We start from the raw sequence: 25494 nt of genomic DNA, 5'->3' as shown, positions 1-25494 counted from the left end.
GGTGTTTTAATGACTGTTTTGGATCCCCGGGAGCCAGCCGCCTCCCACTCAGCCCAAGGTAATTCACCTCCTCCACCGGCGTTGGAGGAGCTGTTGACTGGTGGAGAGCGGCTGGTAAAACAGGTTCTCCGCAGGGAGTTGTCTCCGAAACCCTGGGAGACCTGGATGGATCAAGCCCCGAGCGTGGGTCTCCTCCGCTCCAGCCCTGGCACAGCAGGCAGCGAGGAGGGATTGGCTTTTGCGTGGCACTCCTGGGCAGGGCGTCTTTTGCACGGCGCCGCTAGTAGACAAATTACAGCCTTGCCTCTGTCAAGGTAGATAAGAAACCATGTGATGCGGCGTGGTGGTAAACGGGCTGCAGGCAGGGTAAAGGTGCACCGGGAAATAACCTTGCGGGGAGTTCCTCCCTCCTTGGGGAGCAGAGTCTCCGGGCAGTGCAGATCCCTGCGTGTTGGATGGCACCTTGGCCTTGATGCCCGCGCGAGTTTTGGGGACTCTCTGAAACTCAGGGAAAGCAGGAATGTCTTTCAGCAGAAGGAACTGGTCCGATCTCTCCAGGTAGGAGCTGTGGTTTAATGCTTAACCCTTCCAACCGGCGGGAGGGAGCGGGTGAGGGTGGGCTGCCGGCACGGCGAGCCTCAGCCGAGGGGCGCTGGGGAGGATGGGAAGAGGGGGCAGCCGCCGCGGGGGGTGTCACTTGCAGAGGGGGTGCCAGCCCCGTTGAGAGCTCGGCGCTGCTGGAGTTTCTTGAGGGTGGGAAAGATCAGCGGAGTTTTTGTTTCTGCTGGCTGGGGAAGCTGGGCACCGCATAGGAAAATGGCTCTGGAAATGTGTCCTTGCCCCGTGTTGGGTACATTTTGGGTCTGGTTTGCCTTTCTTTGGGTAGGGTCTGGCTGGCTGGGCTGTGCCTCCAGGCTGGCTCCAGAGCCAGCTGCGGCATTTTTTCGTTCGGCCCGTACCTGTACAGCCCCTGGGTGCGTGCCTCAGCTCCGTCGTGCGGAGGTTGCAGGCTCTGCCCATCCGGTGCTGAGCGAGCCCTGATTCATCAGCAGTCGCTGAGTGATTCCCCACAGCCCCGTGGCATCTGCCGCTCCGCTCGATCTTCCCTAAAATGTGATTTTGGCTCCAATGGGAGCCGGGGCACTTGAGGCTCCTGGGCATCGCGGGGCGAGTCAGGGGCTCACACTGGCTGGGTGATGTGGGGATCGCTCCCGAACTCCCACAGAACCCAGGGCAAGCCCCGCCAACCTCAGCTGCACAGACAGGGTGATAGTGACTAAAACGCAGCAACGTTTTCCCACGAAACGGAGCAGAGCTCCTCGATGTGATGGCTCCAAGACTTAATTGCAAACCCCAGTACCCAGGGTAAGACACCCACCATGAAATGGGAACGAAGAGCAACTCCACTGCTTGGAGGCTGCTGACTCATACCCTGCCTCCGTCACGGGTGGGACGGATCCAGAGGGCATCCCAGCCCCGTCCAGACCCATGTCCTCTGAGCCACGGACCTGCCCGAACGTGAGCCCAGTGGGGTCCTGCGCCCAGGTTGTTCCACAGCCCGGGAAGGCAGTTTCTCCTCTCGTTAGATGAGACAGCGTTCACTGAGACAGCATGACTGTCAGGTACCTCAGCACTAATGATTAACAGGGCGGGAGAGGACAAGGCAGGGGGAGACACCCATCTTTTTTCAGTCACCTCTCTGAGGTTAAAAAAGGTAAGATGGCGAAAAATAAATCCCTCTTTGAACAGAGGAGGGAAGGATTGGCAAAGCAAATCACACCTAATGGGTATATGACTTAATTACAAATTCTCTTAAGCTGCATGTTGATAATGCCAGGTTGTGTGCTGCCTCTGAAGGAACGAAGCAAACTCAGGGCAGGAAAATCTTATTTTCATTTTGAAGGAGCCCGTGCATGCAAAACCGAAGAAGTGACTGGCTCTCACGTGGGTTGGAACCTGCGTTCGTGTCACTGCTTGAGGGACAGGAGCGCTGAGCAGAGGCACCTGCGTGCGCGTGTCCCTGCGCACGTGCCAGCCTCGCCGGGTGGGAACGCGTGCGTGCAGTGATTGCTGTGCCGGGAGATCACACCGCGCAAACAAAGCCGTGCTGCCTTCCCAGCGCAGCTAAGCTGCGCACAAATATTTACAGGGTCGGGCCTGCGGAGGCGAGCGCAGCCGCAAAGATCTGACCAGGGAGGCGTCCTGCGGCGGGGCGAGAGCCAGCTGGGGATGCTCACGGGCTCCCGCGGCAGGTCTCAGCCTCCTCCATCCTCGTCTCTCCCCATGCCAGGCATGGCATCGGGGACCCCCTGGACCCCCCCCAGCAGTGGGTGCGATTGCTGTCGGGGCGTGAAGGCGGCTTGGGGCGCAAGGAGCGATGGGGATGAAGGCAGCGGGAGTGATGGGCAGCACATCCCCCAGCATTGCCCGGTCCCAGAGAGGCGCTGAGCTCCCAGCCCGGACCCGTCCCCGCTCTGCTCTCCGTTCTGCTCCACTGGCCCTTCCGTGCTCCCCCGTCTCCCTGGACCAGGAAGAACAGAAGCCACAAATAGTTGCTGGGGGTAATGTGGTTTAATTTATGACCCAGCTCTCATTACACAGTAACTCGTGAACCACGCCGCGAGTCACCGTGTCCGCACCGACACTGGCGATACCGCAGGCCTGGACCTGCTCTGACTTTCAGGTTCTTAAAAGTCAAATTCAAAGTAAACCCTGAGCCTGGATGAAACCGGAGTGTCAGCTGCAGAGCTGGGGTGCTGCGATGGGACGGCTCCCACGCAGCGAGGGCTCTGCCCCGTCGGGCTGCTGGGGGCCGGGACCCCTGCCTGCGTTTGCAGCTGATGGAGGAGCAGTGCTGCAGGGAAATGAACACTGCTGGGAAAAGCTCAATCCAGCCAGTAAAAATATTTTCCGACACAGTTCATGCACCGGCAGAGTGGGCGGGCAGGTTCTGCACAGAGAAAGGAAGGGAAAGCTGCTGTTTTCCAAACTTTTTATTCAAGGTGGCATTTTATCAAAAAAAGTTGTACATTTGGCTTCTGCAAAATAAAATCTTTAAAGATGACTCTTTATGGATTATTACAAACCTTGTCTTTTTGGTACGATCTGTGATTATAAACAGTTCCCAGACCCAGTCACGTGCCAGGAGTAAGAGGAGCTCCGGCCGTCCCTGTTTCCAGGCAGAGCTCATTGCCTTCAGCCTCTGATGACTTTTGCTCAATAAAAATTAAAATGCCATCACCACAACTGGCGCTGCGGCTAGGATCTTCTGCCACGAGTGGTTACCCTTCGAGTTTATGTGGTTGAGATCTGTGTGGTGGCTCTAGGGTCCTGCTCCTGCTGGATTACGGTTAAATATCCCTGCCTGGGGAGGTTTGCTTGATGTAGGGATTCCTTCTCCATGAGTGCTCCCTCCAACAGGAGAAATTAGGCGTTGTAAAGTCAAGTGCTTGTGTTGGGAAATGCCTGTACCAGCTGGGTGGAGCGAGAGCGCTTTGCGACACCTGGCTCGCGTTGGCGTCCCTCTCCTCCAGCCCCGTGCAAGCAGCTGGGAAAGGCAACCTCCACCAGCCCCTTGGCCCTTGCCCGAGGGTGTTTTGGTCTCCTTTCCTGTCTGGCACCAGGGCTGCAAGCTCCCTGAGCAGGGCACAGCCTCACCCTGTCCTTATGTTTCATCCCAAACAGCCTGGCCAGGCAGAGGACTCTTGAGGATGAAGAAGAGCAGCAAAGAGAGCGCCGACGAAGGCACCGCAGCTTGCTGTCCTCCACATCCATGGACGAGGAGTCTCCTAGCCCTGCGAAAGACACCAGTCCAGCTTCCAGCAGGTGCGTGAGGTCCTGCTAACGTCAGTCTTGCTCATGATGCTGACGGCTCGCACCTTGTTTTTCTCAACCCTGAGCCAAAGCTGCTGCAGTTGGCCAGAGACACTTCTGGATGAGAATGGGCTGAGCTGTGGGAAGGGTGGGGGTCCAATGGGCCCTGGGGCAGAAGGATGGGCTTGGCAGGAGGAGTAGAAGAAGATGAGTGTATCTCTGGTGGGTTGGATCACAGGCCTTAACATGTCCCATGCCACAGGGAACCGGTGTGGCAGGGTGAGAGTCCGTGCTGAGGCTGAGCTCAGGTGGGTGCTGGCACCCATCTCTGCAGGGCAGGTGGGCCGAGCACACAGCACCTGGCTGGCTGTCCTCTTGCTCCTGTGAACCTTGCAGTGATGCTGGATGCCCTGTGCTGAAGTGGGGAGGTGACCCCAAGGGCTTTCCAGTGGCTCTCCCAAAGCCCCTTGCAGCAGGGACCTGGGGTTTGGAGGTGTCCTGCGATCAGGCTGCCCATACACACGCTTCCCTGTGGGAAGGAGGGGCAAACAACTGTTTTGCAGAATGTCTTGGGATTGTGGTGGAACCCTTCCCTAGCAGACTGTCTTATAACCGACTCTTTAAACCTAAAGATAGTGATATTTTTTCCTAATCCCCCAAAGAGCCTCAGACACACGTCTCGTAGAGCAGCAGACCCAAGTGCGCTGCTGTAAGCCCACAGCTCCTCGGCCCAGGACTTGGTGGATGCTGATGTCCTGGAATGAGGCTGCAGAAATCCTTAATCTCTGCCACAAAAAGGGGGTGGGGGGAAAGACTTTTAATCCAAACTTGTCCTGGGAGAGCCTAGCCAAGGTGATGGGGATGAGTGTGGCTGCAAGTTCTTGTCTGCAGGGATGACTCCAGGACGTTGGTGGGATTTTTACACTCCTTCAGAGCCTTTCACCTGAGTCAACCTCACCCGCAGAATAAAAGCCAGCCCTCTGCTGAGGTTTTACCCCCGTTTTATCTCTGTCTCTAGACCTCAGTCGCTGGTGAAGCAAGCGTCTGCAGAGGACAAGGAAGAGTGTAAACTCTCGGAGGTGCTGAAGACACAAGAAGGGAGACGGAGAAGGTCTCTGATGGCTGTCTCTGAAAAACTGAGGCAGGAGAAGGAGCAGCAGGAGACAGAGGTGGGAACGAGCCGTGTGGAGGCAGGGAGGCAGCTGCGTGTGGGGCAGAAGAGCATCCAGGCTGGAGAGCAGGATCAGGATGTGGCCAAGGGCAGAAGGGACCCACTAGGAGACCAGCACCCAGAGCCAGCCTTGGAGCGGAGGGCAGTGGTGAGGGGACATCTCCAGGACAAAGAGGGCCAAGGTGTGGAGACGCCTCGGGGGGAGCAGAGGAAGGACGTGGGGGAGCTGCAGCAGCGGGCATCGCCAGAGCTGGGGGGCTGCCGACTCCGTGAAGTGAAGATCCTGACCAAAGAGGGCAGCCGCAGCACAGAGAAGACAGTCCCGGTGGTGACCTTGTCTCTGGGCCATCAGGTGAGCAGGAATGGACAAGGCACCACCCCTTGGGGTGCAAGGTCCTGGGTGCTGGGGGGACAACGGAGAGAGGGAGAGCCCAAAAGTACCAGGAGGGAAATGGGACCCATGGGCTTTTGGGGAAGGTTTTTGAGAGCTGCAAACCATGAGTTGGTGGACAGGGTTCCACCACCTCCTCTCCCTCCCCTGCATGCTCTAGTCTCATCGCCTTCTCCAGCAAGGCCTTGCTGATTGCCATTGTGGTTTCACTGAAGAGGTGTTTGGGGCTGTGTGTAGCCAAGTGAGACAACCAATGTTTGGAGGATTTCGATCTCAAACTCCTGCCTCCGGGCTCCCATCCTAGCTGCTCTGCTCCCTGTGCCTCAGCCTTCTCTGCAGACTCTGCAGGGATGCATCAGATGTCTGCTTTTTTTCTCAGCAACCATCCAGGAATCCCTCAAAAGAAGTAATACAGCTGTCTCCTACCCAAGATGAACCTGCAGAAAAGTCAGATACTTCTCCAAGTCATGTCACCTACAGCAGCTCCATCAGGAGAACCAGCCCAAGAACTGTCTCCTTTCGGGTAAGAGCCAAAGCAAGTGTGAGAAACATCCCCATTTAGGCAGCGGAGGACTGGGGGGAAGGAGGGGTTGCTTTGGTCTCCAGGTTATGTTGGCAGAACCTGTTCTCAAAAGTGCATTCAAAATCCACCCTTGGTCTGGGCACTGCAGCTCTGCTTTGGTCTTTCCTCCATTTTCCTCACCCGTGTCTGACTGAAGGCCTGTGATGGTGAACATGCCCGTGTTCATATGCTTTGTGCTGGCATGGAAACTTTTGGGAAGTGGTGAGAAAACAGGGAGCTCATTGCCCTCAGATTTTCCAAAGAGTCACAGGAATGACCATCTGCAGTCCGGCATGTCTCATCTTCTCTAAGAGCACAGAATAAAAATAAAATGCATCTTCCTTCTTGTCCTTGTTACACCCCTGAGAATATCTTCAATTCTAACTCCCTGAAAAAGGTCTCTGGAATAAAGCGTTTGGAGAAGCTGGGAAAGCCAAGAGCTGTTGAACTCCTCTGTGCTGTGAATGAGGCCTGACTGGCTAGGCTTAATTAAATTTAATGGTGCTTTATTGGGAATAAACAGTTAGGACTACAAAGTATCTTCAGTCTGGAGAACTTTGATATAAGACAGGCTCTGGTGTGGGTGAAATGGAGCTTGCTTGAAAACTGGAAGCTGAGTTTGAGGCAGTTTCTCCCTTGTTTATCTTTGATAACCTAAGATGGCTCCAGTATCTCCTCTCCTTGTGTCTTCCAGGTGATCTCAAGACAACAGAAAGAAGAAAGCCAAAGCCCTCTCACAAGGAGGTCAGCACCCCTCTTCATGTTACTTTGGCCCTCCTGAGCAGGGATTGTCATCCCTTGTTTTCCAAGGGAGGAGGAGGAGGCGATGGGACCGGGTACCAGCTAGTGAGTGCCCTGGCATGGGTCTGCTGAACATTGGTCCCCCCAGGGTGCCTGGCTAACTGGGCAGCGACGCTTAGCAGAGGACAGGACAATGTCCAACAGACAGCTTGGATCTGTACAAGCATCCTTCAGCTAGCCCCTGCTGTCTCTTGGTTGATAAAGTTTCTCAGCGGTGCTTGTGTCTGCACAGGAGTGGCTGTGCTGAGCTGTTGTCCTGGTTCTGACTAGGATGGAGTTCATATTCACCTGAGCTGGGAGGAGAACTGGAGCTGGTGGCCCCTATGGCTGGGGCACCCAGCTGGGATAGTTAACTAATTAGCTAACAGCGGGGTTAATTTACCCAAATTGGCCAAAGGGCTATTCCATCCCATCTGCCATCATGCTCAGTGTATCAGTGAGGAGGGTGCTGAGGGGAGCCTCCTGCTACTTGGAAGAGACTGGGTGTGGAGATTTGTGGTGAGCCATTGTGCTGTATTTGTATTCCATTGCTGTTTTGTTTTCTTCTGTTATTGCTGTGAAATTTACTTTTTGTTCAATCTCAACCCATGTGTTTTTTCTGGGTTTTGTTGTTTTTTTTTTTTTTTTTTTTTTTTTGTTTACCAATTCTCCCTTCTGTCCCACTGGAGGGTGGGGAGGAGGAGTGAGAGAGAGATTGTGTAGTCTGGTCCCGGTTGGGGCTGAACCACAGTGCAGCACCACAACAGGGTCCCATCCCTGGAGATATCAAAAGCCACTACACTGGAGCAACCTGTTCTGGCTTTAGTGGCCAGATCAAGTGATCCTCCACATCTCCATGGCACGGTTTGGATGGGTGTCTTAAAACCTCTTGAGGAACTGAGAGGTAATGATTTTTAAATAGAGGGAGGTAGATTCAGATTAGACATAAGGAAAAATTTTTTACACTGAGGGTGGTAGAACATTGGAATGGGCTGCCCAGAGAGGTGGTGGATGCCCCATCCCTGGAAACATTCCAGGCCAGGTTGGCCGGGTCTCTGAGCAACCTGATCTGGTTGGAGATGTCCCTGCTCCTTGCAGGGGGTTGGACTGGGTGGGCTTGAAAGGTCCCTTCCCACCCAAACCACTCTGTGATCCTAACTGAGGGCTCAGGTGTGAATGCAGGAGGTCGACAGGATGCCCTCTCCCACCTCTGAGTCCAGGGCAGGGGAGTGGGGCTTTATGGGCACCTGGGCTCACCCCTATGTATGCTATAGGCAAACTCATACTGATGTTGGTGAAGATGGCAGTGATGAAGGCAGGATAAACTGAGGAGCTCAGAGGTATTTCTGAATGCCCAGTGTGGCCCTAGTAAGACGTGGAGATCTTGGTCACCAGCAGGGAATGAGCTGCCTTGGTTCACTTGGCACGCAGATGCAGGAGGAGTGCTTGTGTTGGATGAGGTCTCCTTCTGCCAAGCAGAGCCCCCCAGGACCATGGGCTGAGTCCTGGGAGACCCTGAGTGGGTTGTGCTCAATTCTTTCCCCTTTTCCTCACCAGTGCGAGTCTGAGGATCCCAGGTAGCAGCACAACCATTGGGGAGAAGCTGGAAAAGTACACCTCAGCTGTGCAGGTACCAAAAACCTTGGGTATAGCCAGAACGTCATGGGAGGGATGTGGGGAGAGGGAAAGGGGTGGCCTGGAGCTGAGAGTGGAAGGCAGAGAGGGACTGAACTGCACCGAACAACCAGTGCTAATGGGGTTGAAGAAAATGGTCCCAGGCAGAAAAAGAGATTGACTTCAGGGTTTTAGGAGCAGAGAGGGGATATCCCTTGGAGACGGTCATGGGGACGCTGCACGGTCCTGCTGGGGGGAGCAGTGGGATGATCCATGAGGTGGTGATGGGCACGGAGGGAGCAGACCCCGATGGGACTGGGACACGAGCCAGAAGCAGGACTTTGCTTTTTACCCTTGGGGTGCATGGCCCCTGCTGATGCCCCTCTCTCCTCTCAGCGCTCGGAGGCGGTGAAATCGTCCCTGACTATTCAGAAGAGCCTCCTGCTGTCCTCAGAGGGGGTGGCCAGCAAGCGCAACTTCTTCGAGGCGAGTGCTCCCAGCAAGGCTGAGCCGCTGGCTGTCAGGAAGGTAAGGGCAGGATCTGGCCTGAGCAAGGACCTTCCAGTGGGGTTCTGTGCCGGGGCGGGCACCAGCTTTTTGGAGAAATCTTTCCCTGTTTGGGTACCTGCTCACAGCCTGGCAGGCTGCTGCCTGGATGCAGTTTGTTGGGAGTTTGGTGGCTGCTGAGCAGTGCCAGGCAGGGCAGGGCTTGGGCACCGGCTGCCACCGAAACTGTGCTCCGGTGGTGTGTGGGTTCATGTCGACATGCTGGTGTTTGAGGAGCTGGGATGCAGCCAAGGTGTAGGCTGGTCTCTGCCTGCTGCAGGTTTGCTCAGCCTCCCCGTGCCCTGGGGACTGTCCTGGGCCACGTTCGTACAGTGGGAGAGCTGGTAACCCTGGTATTGCTCTCTGTGCCACAGGACAACCTGAAGATCCCAGGATCGGTGACATCCCGCATTAATCTGTGGATCAGCCGAGCTCAGGAGCCTGCCAAGGAGGAAAAGAGCAAGGTACCGACTTGTGCCAACATCCCGGGATAGAGCCTTGAGATCAGGCATCCTGGCGGGACACATCCCTGCATCTGGGGTGGTGGGGCTTGAAGGGCTGATGAACCCTTGGCTGAAGCCATTAAAGGCTTTGAGAGGAATTTAGCCAAGGCTGGAGGTTTGGGTGCTGCAGGGCTGCCACGGTGAGATGTCGGGACTCTACTTGTTGCTGTGCCATGATCCTGACCCCAAAGTGCCCGAAGCAGCTGCTCCCAGCCCTTGGTGGGGTGAGCAGGGAGCAGGCACCAGCTGGGAGTGTGTCCCAGGGGACGTGCAGGGGGAGCAGACTCTGCCACCAGTGAGAGAGATCACCCCAGCATGATCCCATCTCTGCCAGTGTCTGGAGGACTGGCTCTGACCGGGAGGTCACTGGGAGATGAGCCGTATGCTGGGTCCTTCGGCACCGGGCTCTTGCAGGGCTTGGAGAACTACGTGTGCACTGAGAGGTTCTGCTACGTATGGGGTCTGGAGTGATCCGCATCCCTGAGTGTAGCCCAGACCCCCAGTTAGGATGTCTTGTATCTGTGGGTCAAAGTGCTCATCTAAGGGGGCTCAGAGGTCCGCACTTTGCCACAGCGGCTGCTCCAGGGACACGGGTGTGAGGGAGGACGGGAGACCCTTTGGCCTCAGGGCCGTTTACTGTACCTGGAAAGGAGAGGTTCAGCAAGCCCTGGGGAGGAATCACTCTTTACAGCAACCAGGAGTTTTGCCACTGCTCGTATGGAGCCTCCCGCAGCCGCCCGGGTGCGGGACCAAGAGGGGCAGCGCCAGCCCAGCCCCGCAGCGCGGGCAGGCAAGCCTGGGCACCCCAGCGCTGAGCTGCAGTGATCAGCACTGCCCAAACGTCTCTGTACCAGGAGGCTGTGCCAGCTCCGTGTCTGCCAGGAGAAGGTTTGCTGTGGTCACTCTTGGGTAAAGCTTGCAGCTCCTTTATCAGTTTTTCCCTATAATAATGCCTGCTGCCGACCACCTCTGCGGGCCAGAGCTGCACTTGGTTTTGAGGGTCTACCAAGTGCAGGATCTCAAAGCCATCTGGTTTTACCTGGAGCACGTATGCTTCAGGGTTTGGTTAAAGTCAGATCAAGGCAACACCGCACGTGAGGCGTGGGGAAAACCTGGTGTTGCTTACGACTCTGCTGTTTGCAGGACATCAGGAAAATCAACAGCCTGCCAAACCGTGATGTCTGGGTGAAGCAGCCTGGAGACACCCCTGGGGACACCAAGGTAGGCGTGGAGCTGCTTTGAAAACTGGTGCATCCTCTGAGCTGGGGGCAGAGGGCAGGCGTGGGAGAACCAGGCTATGGGGAGGAGAGGGGCCGTGTGGGACATCCCGGACCCCATGACTTGGGGGGAGTCAGCAGGAGGGTACAACTGGAGGCAGCTGTAAGGGTGAGAAGGGTCTGGGAGAGGCAGGGAAGTGGCATGTGGTGGGATTTGGGGGATGCCTGCCTGCCCCATCCCCTGTTTGGGACGAGTATGCTCCTGGTTGCAGCAGGAGCCTTTAGGGGTTTGCAGCCCTGGGCCCGGCCTCACAGCTTCTCACTTTCTTTTCCAGTTGTAACAATATCGGTTGCAATAATATCAGATGATCGGGGAAAAACTGTTTTGCTCTGAAGAACAAAGCCCAGCCCTACCCAACTGTCCAGCAGCCCACTGCCATGAGAGTCCCCCGCGCCACGTGCAGGTGCACCCCAGGTCGCCGGGGTCTCCTGCACGTGCGATGGGAAGGAAGAAGGCTGGAAGATTACCCCTGCGCTCCCCATCCTCAGTCACTGCCTGCCTGGGAGTGCCCAGGCCTGGAGACTCCTTGCAAATGCTGAAGGCAGATTCTTGCCTCTTTTCCCCAAAATGTTTTGGTGCTTTGCTCCTGATCTCTGGCTGTGCCCGTAACTGCTTGCCAAAGAGGACCAGCCGATACGTCTCCTTTGCAGCTGGATCACGTCAGTGGGCGAGAAGCTGCCTGGCCAAGGGAGTTTCAGCTGCACGTCCATGGACCATGTCCATCCCTGCTGCCTGGCTCGTGTGGGGTGAGGTGGGACAGGCGGATGTCACCTCCCCACCCCCCCGGCTGTCACTGCTGGAGGGACCCAGCCAAGGCAAACAGTGTTTGCAAAGTAACGCGTGCGCTGGTGTAACTTGGAGATGCCTCATGGAAGAAGGGTGGACCGGATGGCCCTGGTCCTTCCCTCCAGCAAGCGGCTGAGCCAGAGACCTTCTCCACCCTGCCCTCACCATCCCCTGCAAGCAGCGACCCCTCTCACTTAGTGATATGGGAAGGGTGGGCTGGCCGTGGCCCTATTTTTGGGGTTGCATGGAGGCGAGCACCCTGTGCTGGGCCCCTTCTGCAAACCCCATTTCCCTCTCCCCCTTTGCCCGTGGCTGTGCAGACCCCTGGCCCTGCGATCCCCGGGCTGCTGAGCCCCCCAGCAGGGAAGCAGGGTGCTCCAGCTTTAGGGTGCCACGGGCAGCCCGTAAAACGATGCTCAGATCCTTGTGCTGGAGCCTTTCGACGGCTAGGGCTGTGCCTTGAGCACCCTTTGCGGTGGCCAGATTTGGTGCGGGACTCTACTGCTGCCCCTGGATTTCATCCTGCTCACTGAGCTTTGAAAAGGACTTTTCTCTGTGCCTTTTTTTCCCCTAATAAAAATTGCTCTTTCTAAGACACTCCCGGTCACCTGCTCCTCGCCTGGCCTGGGAGCTGTTCGCTTCCTTTCTTCTGGCAAGAGGAAAAAAAGGAAAAATCCGAGACAAATGTGTCCCAGGGAGGGGTAAAAGCAGCCTGAGACTCTTTGCTTCTCATTGCAGTGTCTTGGACGCGGTGTAGCGGCTGAACGAGCCCAGGCTGGGGGCTGTGATGGAGGGTCCGGTCCTCCGCTCGTGTCACCACTGCCTTATCAGCATCCCTGGCCCTCGAAAGTGACAGCTGCCTGGCTTGTGTCAGCCCCTCGGGCACCCGCGTATCTCAGTCCGGAGGGTTTAAAATAGCCGATCTCTGAGGCCACACAATAGCTTGGGCTTATATGGGCTCCTGGGGGGGAAGGGGGAGCGGCAGAGGGGGCTGGGGCCGTGGCTGCCGAAATAGCAGCTCACAAGTGTTGCATTCCTCGCTGGGCGCCGGGCACATTCCTCTTGGCGCTGCCCGCCCCGGGGTGGGCGCTGGAGCCCCCTTAAAGCCTCCTGCCCACAAAGAGCATTTCCCAGACGTCCGCCGGCTTCCCCTCGGCTCCCTGGGATCCCACCCACGCCCCGCGGCAGAGGTAAGGCTGAGGTGACGGGGTCCTGCTCGTGGGGTAGGATGCTCAGGGGAAGGGCGGTTGTTAAAGACCCAAAAGGAATTTGGCTCGGGGTTAATGGTTCTCCCCAGCCACTCGCGCTGGGATGTATTTTTGCCGTGAAGGCATTCCCACGGATAAAGCATCAGGACCCTCTCCAGGGGGTTTTATTCGCAACTTGCCCAAGGCCTTTTGGAGCACCTCAATGTGTGCCAAGGCGACTGAGAAGGATGTTGGCTGCCCTGGTTCTGAGGGAATCTCGTAGATCCCCATTCCCTGTACGTCTGGAGGGCACATGAGGGATGCGATGCCCGCGGGAGCGTGGGGCCAGCCCGGCCCTGGCTCGCTGGCAGCCAGTAGGCTGGGCTAGAGGTGGGATGCTCCTGTGCGTGGTGTGACCCTGCCGAGCAGGAAGGGAGCAGCGACACGATCCATGCTGGAGCAAATGCTGGGAAATGAGAGCTCCGTGTCTGGGTAACCTGGAGGAAAGCAGGGACTGCAAACTGTGGAGGATGAACTCAACCCCAGAGCTGTGATTCTGCTGGGTTCTCCAAATTCTTTCAAAACAGGATTTCAAGGCTTTAATGGAAAGATTTATCTATTTCTGTGCAGAGGATGGATAAATATTTCCTACAGCCATGTTTTTTCTTGTGTACCCCCTTAACAGTCCTGGTTTTACTGCTGTTCCTCAGCAAATACCCTGTGAGATCTGGTGATGTGTGAGAAAGGTGAATGGAAATGTAGGAAGAAGCTTTCGCAAATGCATGTTTGTACTGTCGTGGCCACAAGGGAGTCTCTGCTCTCGTGTCACGAGTGGGCAACATGAAATCTTGGGTGCTCAGAGGCCATAAATGATTTGGTCAGACTATGGGGGTAGCAGGACCACGTCAAGCCTGGGGAAAAAGTAAGACCAGGAATTAATGTTCGAGGGGGAGCAGAGACCAAGGGGATGGAGGGGATGCTTAGGGCCAAGCCCCAGATCCATCGATGACGGCAGAAGCAGGCGGTGAACCTGACGCAGACGGGGCTGAGTTCTGACTTCATTTGTCTCCAAAAAGCACTTTCTGAGTCACTGCTCGGAAGTGAGGTTTGACAACCCCCCCGGGAGCCACGGGTATGCAGAAGCACCCCTCCTGTAACGCGTCTTTCCCATGCTTGTGGATTCCAATCCTGGATTCAGCATCTTGAACAGCCTGTCCTACCCATCCTGGGTAATAAATGCCCAACAGATGTAGCCAGGAGCAGTTGTTCCCAGACGCTCGGCAGAAGGAGAAGTGAGGCGGCGCTGCTCTGGGAACAGGTGCTTTAGCACATGGGAGTTATTTCCAGAGCTGCCTTGTGCTGCCCTGCCACATCTCAGCTGTGCCGAGGTCTGGCACGACGCGAGCGGTGGACAGGCCGTGCGGGGGCTTGGGCTGATGCTCAGGGGTGCTCCGGGATGCCCAGGGCTGGGGCTGATTGTGGGGCTGGTCTGCGCAGCGCTGGTGGTGGAGCACTGGGTGGAAGCCAGATGAGGTGGGACGGTGAGTGAAGCCCTCCTGGCCACGGCTGGGAGGGAGATGGGTGTGCTGGGAAGATGAGCATGGCTGTTTCTGCAGTTATTAGCCCTATTGCTAAACCAGGCCGTGAATTATTCCTTTTAGCTAACCTCAGTCTCAGGGCCAGGACCAGGAGAGAAAGGCTCCTGCCCAGGTCGCCCCTGCGCTTGGGGGGCCGGACTGGGAGGTCTCACTGAGATCTCGTTCTGTGGCTTGTGCAGGGCTGTAAATTTGAGATAACGAGACATCCCTGCAATTTTCTACATCCCAACCGAGCTAAGAATAGTCAGGAAGCAAAACAAGCTGAGCATTATAATTGGGTTCTTTTCCCGTGCCCTGAGCAAACGCAGCACCCTACCATGGCTGCGAGGGGAGCGCCGTGTCCTGGCCGCGGCTCCTGACAGCAGTTATCGGTGTGGCATGAGGCTGTGTCTAATCTCTTTGGGGCGATGCTGGGGCAGGAGGGGAGCGGGGAGCCTTATCTCTGCGGAGATAACGCTGTCACAGCCCGGCTGGCACAGCCCGAAGCTCCGAGCGCTTTGGAGAAACGTGGCATCTCTATGCCTGTGTCTCGGGCGCTGGAGGACAGGCTGTGCTTGGCCTTATCTCAGGTCCTAACCCCCGCTTTTTCCAATCTGCCTTGAATTCTGCTAGATAACCAGGTATGTCGGACTCTGAAGAGGTCATCGAAGAATACGAGCAGTAAGTGGCGTATTTTTAAACACCCTGCCTTTCTCCTTATTCCCACTTTCCCACAGGGCTGCAGTATTTCTTAGAGGTGCCTTTCGGGGACAGCGGCTCTTGCCGTTATCCCAGCACCCAGCATGAAATCCACCCACCCTGTGCCCATCTACATCGCGGCTGTGAGGGTGCCGAGACCCCAGCGGTGGCGAGCTCTGCGTTAGGAGCCGTCTCAGCACGTATGGGGCAAGGGACAGTCCCATTAAAGATGCTGCAATCTAAACCAGTGAGGCAGTTGGGAAAAGCTGATGCCATCAGTCTGCTGCTGATGGGGTCCTGCCACATCCAGAGCATCACTTGCCAAGGCACAAATTTGAGGGCAACTTTTGCTGGTGAGGGCTGCCGGGCCGTGAGGTGTACCCGGGAGAGAAGGGGCTCGATATCTGCAATACATGGTTATAGGGATCAGTCCAAACACAGCTCCTACTTCTCATCCACCAGCAGAAAAAGTAGATCTGAATCCCTCTCTTACGTTTTAAACACCACAGCAGACTCGCTTGTCTCGGCAATCAGTCCGACTCCCGCGCCCAGCATCCCCTGGGCACACCCGAGGAGAGACTGTGCATCTCCCCCAAGGCCAGGAAAGGACTTTGGGGCAAAGGTGGGGTGCGAGATGCCCATTTCTAGGTGTACAGGCCATGATCACTCGATCTTCTCAAGACGCAAAATGGTCTTGTGCTCTGACCACCATCGAAAGGTCAGTCGGGCAGCTCAGCTCCTGCTATCCGCAGCCTGCGGGGTGATCTGGGTCTCATCCTGTCCTCGCTGCTGCCTTATGGCACACAGCAGCCTGCCCAGCAGCCGTTTATCATTGCCATGAAAAAGGGGAGCCAGCCCTGAGGAAATGTCAAATTCCCCTTTGGCCTCGCTAGTGGACACGTGCCCCACCGCAGCAGATCGCTGTAACTCCGTGAATTTGTGTTGTGCTTTGCAGGGAGCAGGAAGGTAAGAGGACATGGAGCATCTGCAGCTGCTCCGAGGCTGAAGCCAAGAAAAATGATCTGAGCAACTTCAATAACCTGCGTCTTTTCCCATTCCCTCTCTCCTGTGCGCACACGTGCCCTGTGAAGAGGAGTATGTGGAAGAAGGTAGGTGTTCCACTGGCTGCAAGGACCAAGAGACAAGTGCTGTCGGTTCGGTGTTTTGCTTGGGTGGGTTCTGGTGGCAAGCTCCTTGACTGCCATGAGCAAACCATGACCAGAAAAGGCAGATAAGACCATGTTTCAGATTTTTCCATCTGAAACATCAATAGGATCAAAACCAGCCTGAATATTCTGGGGATCTCTTGTGTCAGAGCAAACTCTTGACTCAAAACAGGGGTGGAAATGCTGGGCTTGGGCGTTGGCAGAGGTGTGAGCACGATAACTCAACGAGAGCTGCAGCCTCAGCTGGTTCTGTATTAATGATGCTTGAGCACAAACCTCCAGTTGCCCCGGTCTGGTGAAGAAGCAAACCCCACGGTGCGCGCAGCCGCTCTGGGACACAGCTGGGCTGCGCGTTTGGGGCTGGGTTTGGGAGCTGGGTTTTGCTGAGCCTCTTGCTGCTTCAGGGTGCTGCCAGGCAGCCTGGGCTGCTGCACGGCAAAGTCTCCCGAACAGTAAAAGCAAAGAGAAGGAAATCACCATCACCGCAGTGCTAGAGTCCTCATCTCGTGCACGCCATAGCTACAGCCCACAGCTTTGTGGCGTCCAACTAACCTCTGCACTTATTCCTTTCCCTCCTCCCTGGCTCAGAAGAGGAAGAATGGATAGAGGAAGAAGACGGTAGCTATTGCACCTTTCTTTATTTCATCTTTCCACTACTGCTATGACTGTGTCGTGGGTCGGTGTGTCTTTTGCCTCTTCCTGGTTGGAAATGGTTTTCTTTCATTCTTCCACTTCTCTCTCTTGCTTCTGACACTCCCCCCTTCCTGCCCTGCTGTGCTGTGCGTATCTGCTCCATGTCCGTGGCTTCTCTCTTACGTCTGTCAACCAAATGCACCCAGGGTTTGCTATCTTCTTTTTCTTTCCTTCTCTCTCGCTGTGGGACCACAAGTCTTCCCAGGACCTGTGGGCCCCAGTGTTGCTCTGACTCCACTGGAGGACTCTTGTGGGGATGCTGCTCCCTCCAGTGGAAGAATGCTCCAACAGTGTTGGGAATAAGGTTGGGAAGGTGCGGAAGGCACATTCTCTAACGCCAGCCAGTCTTGTTCTCCAGTGCCTAGGGGAGAGCAATAGAAACCATCCCCCCCTGCATCCCGGGATATAAGAGCACGATAGCATGAGAGGGAATGAGGGACAAACCAGGAGGTGGCTCTAAATTCTTTAATTTTTTTTTCCCCTGCCCAAGCACAGAGAGCAGCCCTTGGGTAAAGGTTGGAGCAAAGCCCTTGGCTTTCTGAGCCACTGCCTCTTTCTCCCACGGGTACATCTCCCCTGGGTTTCTCTCTCGGCCGGCCCTGTGCCACGGTTGTCCTAATACCATGGTCTGCAGGGAGCCAGCGGGAATGGTGGCTGTGGGACTCATGCTGCCCGTTATTCCACAGGTCAGGAAGAACAGGTAGAGGAGGAGGAGACTGAAGAAACCAAGGCAGAAGGTGCGTGGTGGCTTCGCCAGTGAGCTCCCATGGCTTGGCTGGAGCCTTGCTCTGCTTCGGTGGGGTGATGAGCAGGGTCTGGGATGTCCCAGCGTGGCCTGTGACAGGGGGTCAGCAGCACAGAGGGGCAGCTCTCCCCCGTATCTGTGGTCTCCAGTAAGGAGGTGTCAAAACTGCATGAGGACAATAGTGTTTTCTGCTGGTTGCTGATCAACTTGTGCCCAGCACTCTGCAATAACACCAAAAATGGGTTAAGCCCATTCCACCAAGAGGTCCTCATGGCCTTAGAGCGGGGATTTCCAGAGCCGGCGTCGTGCTCTGATGTGTCTCTCCATCCAAAGACCACTGGACGTCTGCTTTGGAGCAGACGGGGCCGCCTGACGTGCGCCCCCGCGCCATCACAGCGGGTGAGGCAGGCTCAGGTCCCAGCCGTGCCCCCCGAGTTAGGGTGCTGGGACCCCTCTGTGCTGAGGGGATGTGGCTGCTCTCACCCATGAGTGCTCATATTCTGCCCATTGCTTTTGAAACAGAACAAGAGGATGAAACGAAAGCACCAGGAGAAGGTAAAGCAGGAATGGAGGTGGGGCAATTTTGGCTGTTTCAGTCCTGATCCCAGTCCCCCAAAACATCAAACCCACTGGGGTTTCTGGTGTTGAACTCATTTGTTGCTGAAGAGGGAGAATCTGCGGTAAATGGTGCAGAGCTGCCCTGGCCCCGTCCTCTGCCTGCAGCAGGGGTGGCTTTGTGCTGCCTCGGTAAGAAATTTGCCCAAAATACGGAAGGAGAAGGTAGTACTAGTGCTTTCCCAGCCTGAGGTCTTGCAAAACTTGTCTGGGCTCCTCTGGGAGAGGACCCTGGTCTGTGAGCGAGGGATGTCCATGAGGGACCTGCTCTCGTCCCGTTCGTCCTGGAGGGATGGAGCCGGGTTTTGCAGTGGGGATAAGCAGCAGGCAGAGGGGGGACAGCCAAGCTGAACCACCCCACTGCGTCCACGGGCAGGGTGCACAGCAGGGCTGGCCTCCGGGAGCCCAAGCATCGTGTTTTCCACAGGTGGAGAGGGGGACCGAGAGCAGGAGCCCGGGGAAGGTAAGTATCCATTGTTGTTCCTCTCTGGGGTGGGAGGGACTGTCCCTTTGCCTATCTAAGGAGGTCCCAAATGCCCTCCTGCTGAGCCAGGAGCACCAGCGTGTGTCTGGGGTTTTGGCAAGCAGACGGACACCTCACTGCGTGCCTCTTTGCTGGAGGATGATCCAGCCTGTGCTGCTGGGAGGGAGGGGTAACTGGGCTCAGAGTTGTGGGTTTTGGGTCAAGGTGTGAAAGCAAACGCCTCTGTGACACTAACGTTGTCGTTCTCTCCCACACCTGGGGACCCACAGGCGAGTCGAAGCCAAAACCCAAGTAAGTGTCGGTGAACTTTCTCTGGTGCAAGGTCTGACCAGGGCAGAGGCTTCACGGGATGGGCTTAGCACCATGAGCCATAACGGGCACGGGACAGCGAGGCCGCAAAAGCATGAAAGCAGGGTGGGACTGGGACATGGAGAGAAACAGGCAGATAAACACAGAATGTGAAAGGGATCCTGAAAATGAGGTCTTTTCTCAGTTTTGAAGCATTTTGTGTGCTCCTTGGGGGAAGCCCAGCTGCCATGTGGCCCCGCAGCTGGAAAAAGATCTGTGTGCACCCCAGCCTGGGGTACATAGTCCACGGCACAGACAGAGTCTTGCTTCTGCAGTACGGTCCTGGCCGTGGCAGGCATGAGGCACACATTTGCATGAGTGCCAGCATCCCAGGGACAGGGGTTCCTGCCTGAAGAAGCAGGGCTGTGACCCATTGCTGGGGACCCGCGGATCCTCATGGACCCCGGGATGCTGCAATGTGGGAGGCAGATCCGTCCTCAGCCACGATCTCTTCATCCCTTTGTGTCTTTATGTGTCCTACTGAGCATCTCCCTCCCTCAAGCCCACAGAGGATGAGAGGATGGTTTCAGCTCCCTGTGCCAGATGAGACTGGAGCACACTGTTCCTCTGTGCTCTTTTGGGTGAGCGCTGGGGCGGCTGCCAGCCTCAGGGTGCCTGGAAAAGGATGGTGGCCAAGTTGGCTGCAGCTTGCAGAGTTATTCCAGCCATGCGGGCGCCTTGGAGTGCTTCCCGGGAATGCCAGAGGCCTTCCTCTGAGGCTGTCCAGTTGGCAACATCCAGCAAGCAATGTTAGACTTCCCTGTCCTCAAAATGTGCTCGCTCTGCATCCCCGGGGACTGCAAGGCTCGGAGAGGAGGGCTGGGCAGAGACCAGTGCGTGGATGAAAAGCACCAGCTTGTCCCAGCTATCTGCTGCAGGCTCACCGTCCTCCTGCTCACCTTCCCTTGCAGGGTCTTCATGCCAAACCTGGTGCCTCCCAAAATCCCAGATGGTGAGAGACTGGATTTTGACGTAAGTAGTGCGCTTACCCGCGGGGTGCTCCCCTCGCCTCGCTCCTCCGCACCCCACTCAGCAGCTGTGCATCTCCTGGAGGGCTCTGCTCGTGGGAGTGCAGCCACCGCTGCTGTTCCCGTCCACTGCAGGACATCCACCGCAAGCGCATGGAGAAGGACCTGAATGAACTGCAGGCCCTCATCGAAGCCCACTTTGAGAGCAGGAAGAAGGAGGAAGAGGAGCTCATCTCCCTCAAGGACAGGATTGTACGTCTGCAGCCTTCCCGCTCTGTCCCTATTGCCACCCTCTCGCCTGTGGGCAAGCAGCCACGACCCTTTCCCCGCAGTCCTGACAGCAAGGCCTGAGACATCCCGTGTCCCTGCAAGACAGAGCCCGAGATCTGAGCCAGATTTTGAACCCCAGTGCCTGGCAAGCCCTTGGGCTGGCTGCTGCGATGCTGCGGTGCCGAACGGAGACGCACCTTCCCCTGTGGATGTGCTCTCCCGGGAGATGTGGAAGCAGCAGATCTGCCCGTGGGGCTCTCAGGGCTTTTGGGGTCAGGGATACATCCCTAGGGAGGGCATGCAGATTCCGCGGGGTGTCCAAGCCAACATCCTCTCCTCCTGCAGGAACAGCGGCGAGCAGAGAGGGCAGAGCAGCAGCGGATCCGCAGCGAGAGGGAGAAGGAGCGCCAAGCCCGCATGGCCGTGAGTCTGCCCCTGGGGCTGGGGGTTTGGGTGGGCCTCGGGTGGCACAAGACTGGCCACGGAGCACATGTGAGCACAAGCATGTGACGTCTCCATCCATCTGCTCCTGACCCACTTCTGACCCCGACAGGAAGAAAGAGCTCGCAAGGAGGAAGAGGAGGCACGGAAGAAGGCAGAGGAGGAAGAGCGGAAGAAGAAAGCTTTCTCCAACATGCTGCATTTTGGAGGCTACATGCAGAAGGTTTGATCCTACCCTGGGCGGTTGTGATGAAGCCGCTGGTGCTCCTCGGCAGGGCTCAACCACGGGCTGGCCTCACAGCACCATGCGTGTTCTCGGTGTTGGTAAACTGTGGTTTCTACAGCAGCAGAAGACAGGCCACCGTTGTTGGGTCACAGCGGTGGTGGGAGGACCAAAGTGAGCTGAGAGCTCTGCTTTGCAGATGCTGGCCAGGGCAGGTCCAGCCTCGCCTCAGGGACAGGGATGGGGGTGAGGGGACTGCCTTGTCCACTATTACCAAAATTTCCTTGAGGACCTCATGTGCTTCTGGAATCCCAAAAATTGAGGGTGTTGGGAGCACAGCTGAGGACAGGGGTAGAGCAAAGGTTGGGCAGATTTCCTTCCCTCCAATGGACTGATGGTTTCCTCAGTCAGAGAAAAAGGGGGGGAAGAAGCAAACAGAGCGTGAAAAGAAGAAGAAAATCCTCAGTGAACGGCGGAAGCCCCTGAACATCGACCATCTCAACGAAGACAAGCTGAGGTGAGCACGGGCTGCAGGAGGGATGTCCAGGACAGAGGCTCTGCGCTGGGTCCCACCTCCTGGGGCAGGATCCTGGCCAGGCCGGGCTGCCAGGGGCTTCAAGCCCAGACAAGAGGGTGGTGACACAGCTGGGACACCCCACTGGGTGTGATACCCCAGCTGTGACACCCCACCGGGGACAAGGACTCCTTAGCTCTGCTGGGCCACCACTGCCAGGCTGCTGTGGTAGCGCTGGCCATCAGAGGGAGCCACGCTCACACGCGTGGGACATGCGTGTCCTCATGCATCCCGACCTCACCCGTGGCTCCGGTCCACGCATGGGGCTGACATGGCTGCCTGGCTAACACATCCCCACCTGGGCATGGAGCCTGCAGGGACCTGTCCTGGGGGAGCAGACGAGCTGGTGGCATCACTGCCCTGTCCCCTCCGTGAGCCACATCCCTTTTCTACACTGACAGCAGCCGGCTCTGCCCACAGGGACAAGGCCAAGGAGCTATGGCAAACCATCCGTGATCTGGAGGCTGAAAAATTTGACCTGCAGGAAAAGTTCAAGCGGCAGAAATACGAGGTGAGCCATGGGGACCTCCGTGAGCTTGTTTGCCGTCCATGTGCCTGGCTGCTCCTTCTGCTCCCCACCTGGGAGCCGAGGTGGGTTGTCTGACTGACGGTGCCGTCGCAGGAAAGCTGGCTGCATCAGAAAGGGGCTGTGCTCACCTTTGCATGTGGGGTGACAAACACCCAGGGTGTGGTGGCTCTGCCAGCTCCCAGGGATGTGTGCACACCACAGCCCCGTGCTAACCCCCACACAAGAACTGCTGGGGAAGAGAGAGCAGTGACGCACCTTCACCCTGACCCTCATCCCCAGCCGGGCGTGGAGCATCGTGCCAGGCCTCACCATCCGCCTGCGTTTCTCTTGCAGATCAATGTCCTCCGGAACCGTGTTAGCGACCACCAGAAAGTGTAAGTCCCCGGCAGGCTGAGCATCCTTCCTCAACACCTCCTGCCCTGGCAGCTCCCTGCTCCCCCGGACGCAGTTCTCTCCCCATGTATCTCCTGGCTCTCTCCCACCTCCTGTCCTTCCCACTCCTGCCCCTGGTCCCACTGGTACCCAGTGTTCATGGACCTGCAGGTCTGGCCCAGGGACCTCGGTCCATGCTCTCTGCTCCCATCAGCAGACCCCCATTGCCTCCCACCTCCACCAGCTTCCCCCCACCCCCCAGAGACCCCGGCTGGGGATGGACCCTGGGGAGACCCCACCTCTGCACATGGAGCCTTGTGTCCTGTGGGGTCCTGCCAGCCTCCAGCTGCCCCCATCCCTGCGGCGGCCCTGCCCAGCATCTCAGGGAAGGTGCTGGAGATCCCAGCTTGTGCAGGAGGGGAAATCCCACAGGCTGTGGGAGCCGTGCAGCCCCACAAGGTCAGGGGAGCCTGCCCCTGCGCCCTTGTTCCCTGCACAGGACTGGGAGACCCTTGGTAGAAGGGTGGAGATGGGTGTCCAGCCCCCATCCTCGGGAGCACCATGCTGCCCTCGCGTCCCCATCCTGCCCTCATGTCTCGCGTGAGAGGTGCTCAGTCTGCCCCGCGTGTCAGGTAGCAGCACCTCCTGTCCGCTTACACCAAATCTCTCTTCTCTCCTGCCCCGACACGGCCTGTTACTGCAGCAAGGGGTGAGTACGGGCGCTTCCCCAGTGCTGTGTGTCTCCTGCTGCACGTGTGCTGCATGGACCCCAGGCTGGCATCGGGCTAGCAGTCGGGCTGAGGGAGGAGGGGATGCCAAGGATTGGCGGCCAAAGCTGCTCTGGTGACTCTCAGGATAAGATGCCAGAAATGCCCTTCACTGTCCACCCAAGCCTCCTCCTCCTCCTCCCTGCTCACCCGTGCCCAGAGCAGTGCCTGTTCCCCCAGCGCTGGTTGAGGAGAGCGGTGTGTTCGTCCTGGCTAACAGCTTCACAGCTTCTCATTCTTGGGAGAAGGATCCTGCAGCCTTTGTTATCCCTCCACAACCAGAGATCCAACTCCTTGATTCTTCTCTGATGGATCCTTGGGAGGGAGGAAGATGGGAAGGGAATTGGGGCTCCTCAGAAACACCTGGGAAGATGCATGATCTTGCTCCCATGGAGTCCCAAAGCACAGAGACTGACTCAGGCCCCAGGGTTTCACCTGGGGCCGCTGACGACATTCCTCCCCACAGGGCAGTGAGAATCAACAGGAGATGGCTTGGTCCTCTTTGCAGGACCACTGACGGCATCCACCCTGTCCCTCCTTTCACGGTCACTCATGCCTTTTCGCACGTACTTTTCTGCTTCCCTTCCAGGTCAAAGGGTGCCCGTGGGAAGACCATGGTGGGCGGCCGGTGGAAATAGATGACTCAGAAGGCGAAGGAGGCTCAGCCACAGGGAGGTTTATTGCCTTTCCGTCGACCAGACGGCTTTCCCACGTTGTGGAGCCTGCACCGCGCACCCACCTGCCCTCCCATGGCACAGAGCTTGCAAAGACCTTCCTGCAGGCACAGCGCTGTCCGGGCGGGCAGATGCTCTGCGAGGTGCTGTTTCCCATCTCCACGCCCCCAGCTGATGTTGTGTCTGTAAATAAAGAGAACGGTGAGGGGGTGCTGGTGTTGTCTCCATCCTGAAGCTCTGAGCCCAGAGGGAACGGGCACAGGACCATCCCAACAGAGCTCGACTGAGCAAGCGCTGCTGCACACCCGCTCCCTGGGGTGCACCAGGATGTAGAAACCATCCAGGACCTCCCGAGTAACGTGTCTTCTCACAGCTGCAGTCTCTGGGAGGTTTTGTAACAGACCTCAGTGGTCTGACATGCTTTTCCTGCTGCACTTTGGGACAATTCTGGTTATGGTCACTTTAGTTCCTGCATTTGCTGTACCAGAGCCCTCCTTGCTCCTCTCTGTGTCAGGGCTGGCCCTGTGGGACAGCATGGATAGTGGTGCTGCTTCCAAGCCTCTTGGTCCATGGATTAGTCAAAATATCTGCTTTTAGGCCATTTTCGTTCCTATTTCCACCTCTTCCTAAAGGGCCCAGAGCAAACGGTCTTTGCCTCTGCGTGTTTCTGATAGCACGCAACGAAGACTTGAGATGAGTCAGTGTGGAGAGACCGTGTATCTGTCCTTTCGGGGATGCAGATCTCTTTCACGTAGCTGTAGGCATCTCTGTAGCACGCTCCCACATGCAATGCTCACGGGGGCACATCAGCTGCACAATCCTGAGTGTTCCTGGTGCATGGACCTGGACCGTCAGCCAGCAGAAGACACCAGGCTTGCATGGCTGTTTCCTGGGGCAGGCTGTCCCACGCTGTTATAAACAGCATCCATGAGGCATTTCCCAGGGCAGCGGGGAAGGGATGGATGCATGGCACGGTGGATCTTCAAAGGCTTCTTGTCCCTTGGCAAGACATTTTGTCTGTCCTTTTGCTGGGGTTGCCTGCCATCCCCATTCCAGGCCCAGTGATGTGGGGGCATCGTGCAGGTTTCTCCCTTGTCATCGCTGTTGGATGATTTATTTTTTGCCTACTTCAAGACATGCCATCAAGTTTTGTGGAACAAGGCTCTGGGAAGCCTCAGCTTCAGTGAGGCAGCGAGTGGAGCGGAACCAGCCCCCTATCACCCACCTCCCCAAAAACAAGGTGTGGAGGGATGAATATGATCCTTTACTGGGGCAAAAGGGGAGAGCTGGGGAGGGTGGCAGTGCTGGGACGTGAAAAACACAGAGAGTGGCAAGTCCAGCAAGTGACGTCTCCACCCTGTGTGGTGCGTGGTTCTGGACAAAAAGGTATATCTGACTTGGAAAACGTATCGCCTTTTCCCAGGCTTTGAAGGTTCACCCTCAAAACCTTTCTGGCAGGCAAAGGCAGGGCCCTGCCAGTGCCGGTGCCCGGCGTGGCGCAGAGGCACTGCAGCCGCTCTGCCCATCCCTGCGGGGCTGGCAGCGCCCAGGGTGGGGGCACGGCGGCACTCCCTGCTTCCCACAGCGCTGCCTGTCCCAGCAGCGCGCTGGCCCCCCGCCAGCCTGGCTCCCTGCGCGCCGGGGCCGAAACCCGCTCAATCCCTCCCCACCCAGCGCCTCCCTCCCTGTGCCCGGTGCTCGGTGGCACAGCTGTGCTA

General features: G+C 57.1%; 2 protein-coding genes across 2 annotated transcripts; both read left to right on the top strand.

Annotated features, from left to right (window-relative positions):
* Positions 1-215: 215 nt before the first annotated feature.
* Positions 216-12000, top strand: LAD1 (ladinin 1). Its single transcript, XM_010118901.2, has 10 exons — positions 216-558; positions 3685-3825; positions 4832-5336; positions 5755-5898; positions 6632-6681; positions 8275-8347; positions 8728-8859; positions 9252-9341; positions 10524-10601; positions 10933-12000. The coding sequence occupies exons 1-10, from the start codon at positions 521-523 to the stop codon at positions 10936-10938; spliced, it is 1257 nt and encodes a 418-aa protein (XP_010117203.2). The 5' UTR covers positions 216-520; the 3' UTR covers positions 10939-12000.
* A 498-nt stretch (positions 12001-12498) lies between these two features.
* On the top strand, positions 12499-23986 carry TNNT2 (troponin T2, cardiac type). The gene is made up of 16 exons (XM_086765736.1): positions 12499-12634; positions 14842-14889; positions 15863-15873; positions 15999-16016; positions 16662-16691; positions 17453-17503; positions 18034-18066; positions 18554-18589; positions 18880-18901; positions 19870-19930; positions 20062-20178; positions 20542-20619; positions 20750-20860; positions 21268-21377; positions 21855-21945; positions 22297-23986. The coding sequence occupies exons 2-16, from the start codon at positions 14852-14854 to the stop codon at positions 22339-22341; spliced, it is 852 nt and encodes a 283-aa protein (XP_086621862.1). The 5' UTR covers positions 12499-12634; positions 14842-14851; the 3' UTR covers positions 22342-23986.
* The last annotated feature ends 1508 nt before the right edge of the window (positions 23987-25494 follow it).

This window comes from Chlamydotis macqueenii, chromosome 23 (assembly GCF_036417535.1).
Source record: "Chlamydotis macqueenii isolate bChlMac1 chromosome 23, bChlMac1.mat, whole genome shotgun sequence".
NCBI lineage: Eukaryota > Metazoa > Chordata > Aves > Otidiformes > Otididae > Chlamydotis > Chlamydotis macqueenii.
The sequence above is the reverse complement of the archived record's forward strand: the minus strand, read 5'-3'. Positions and strand labels throughout refer to the sequence as shown.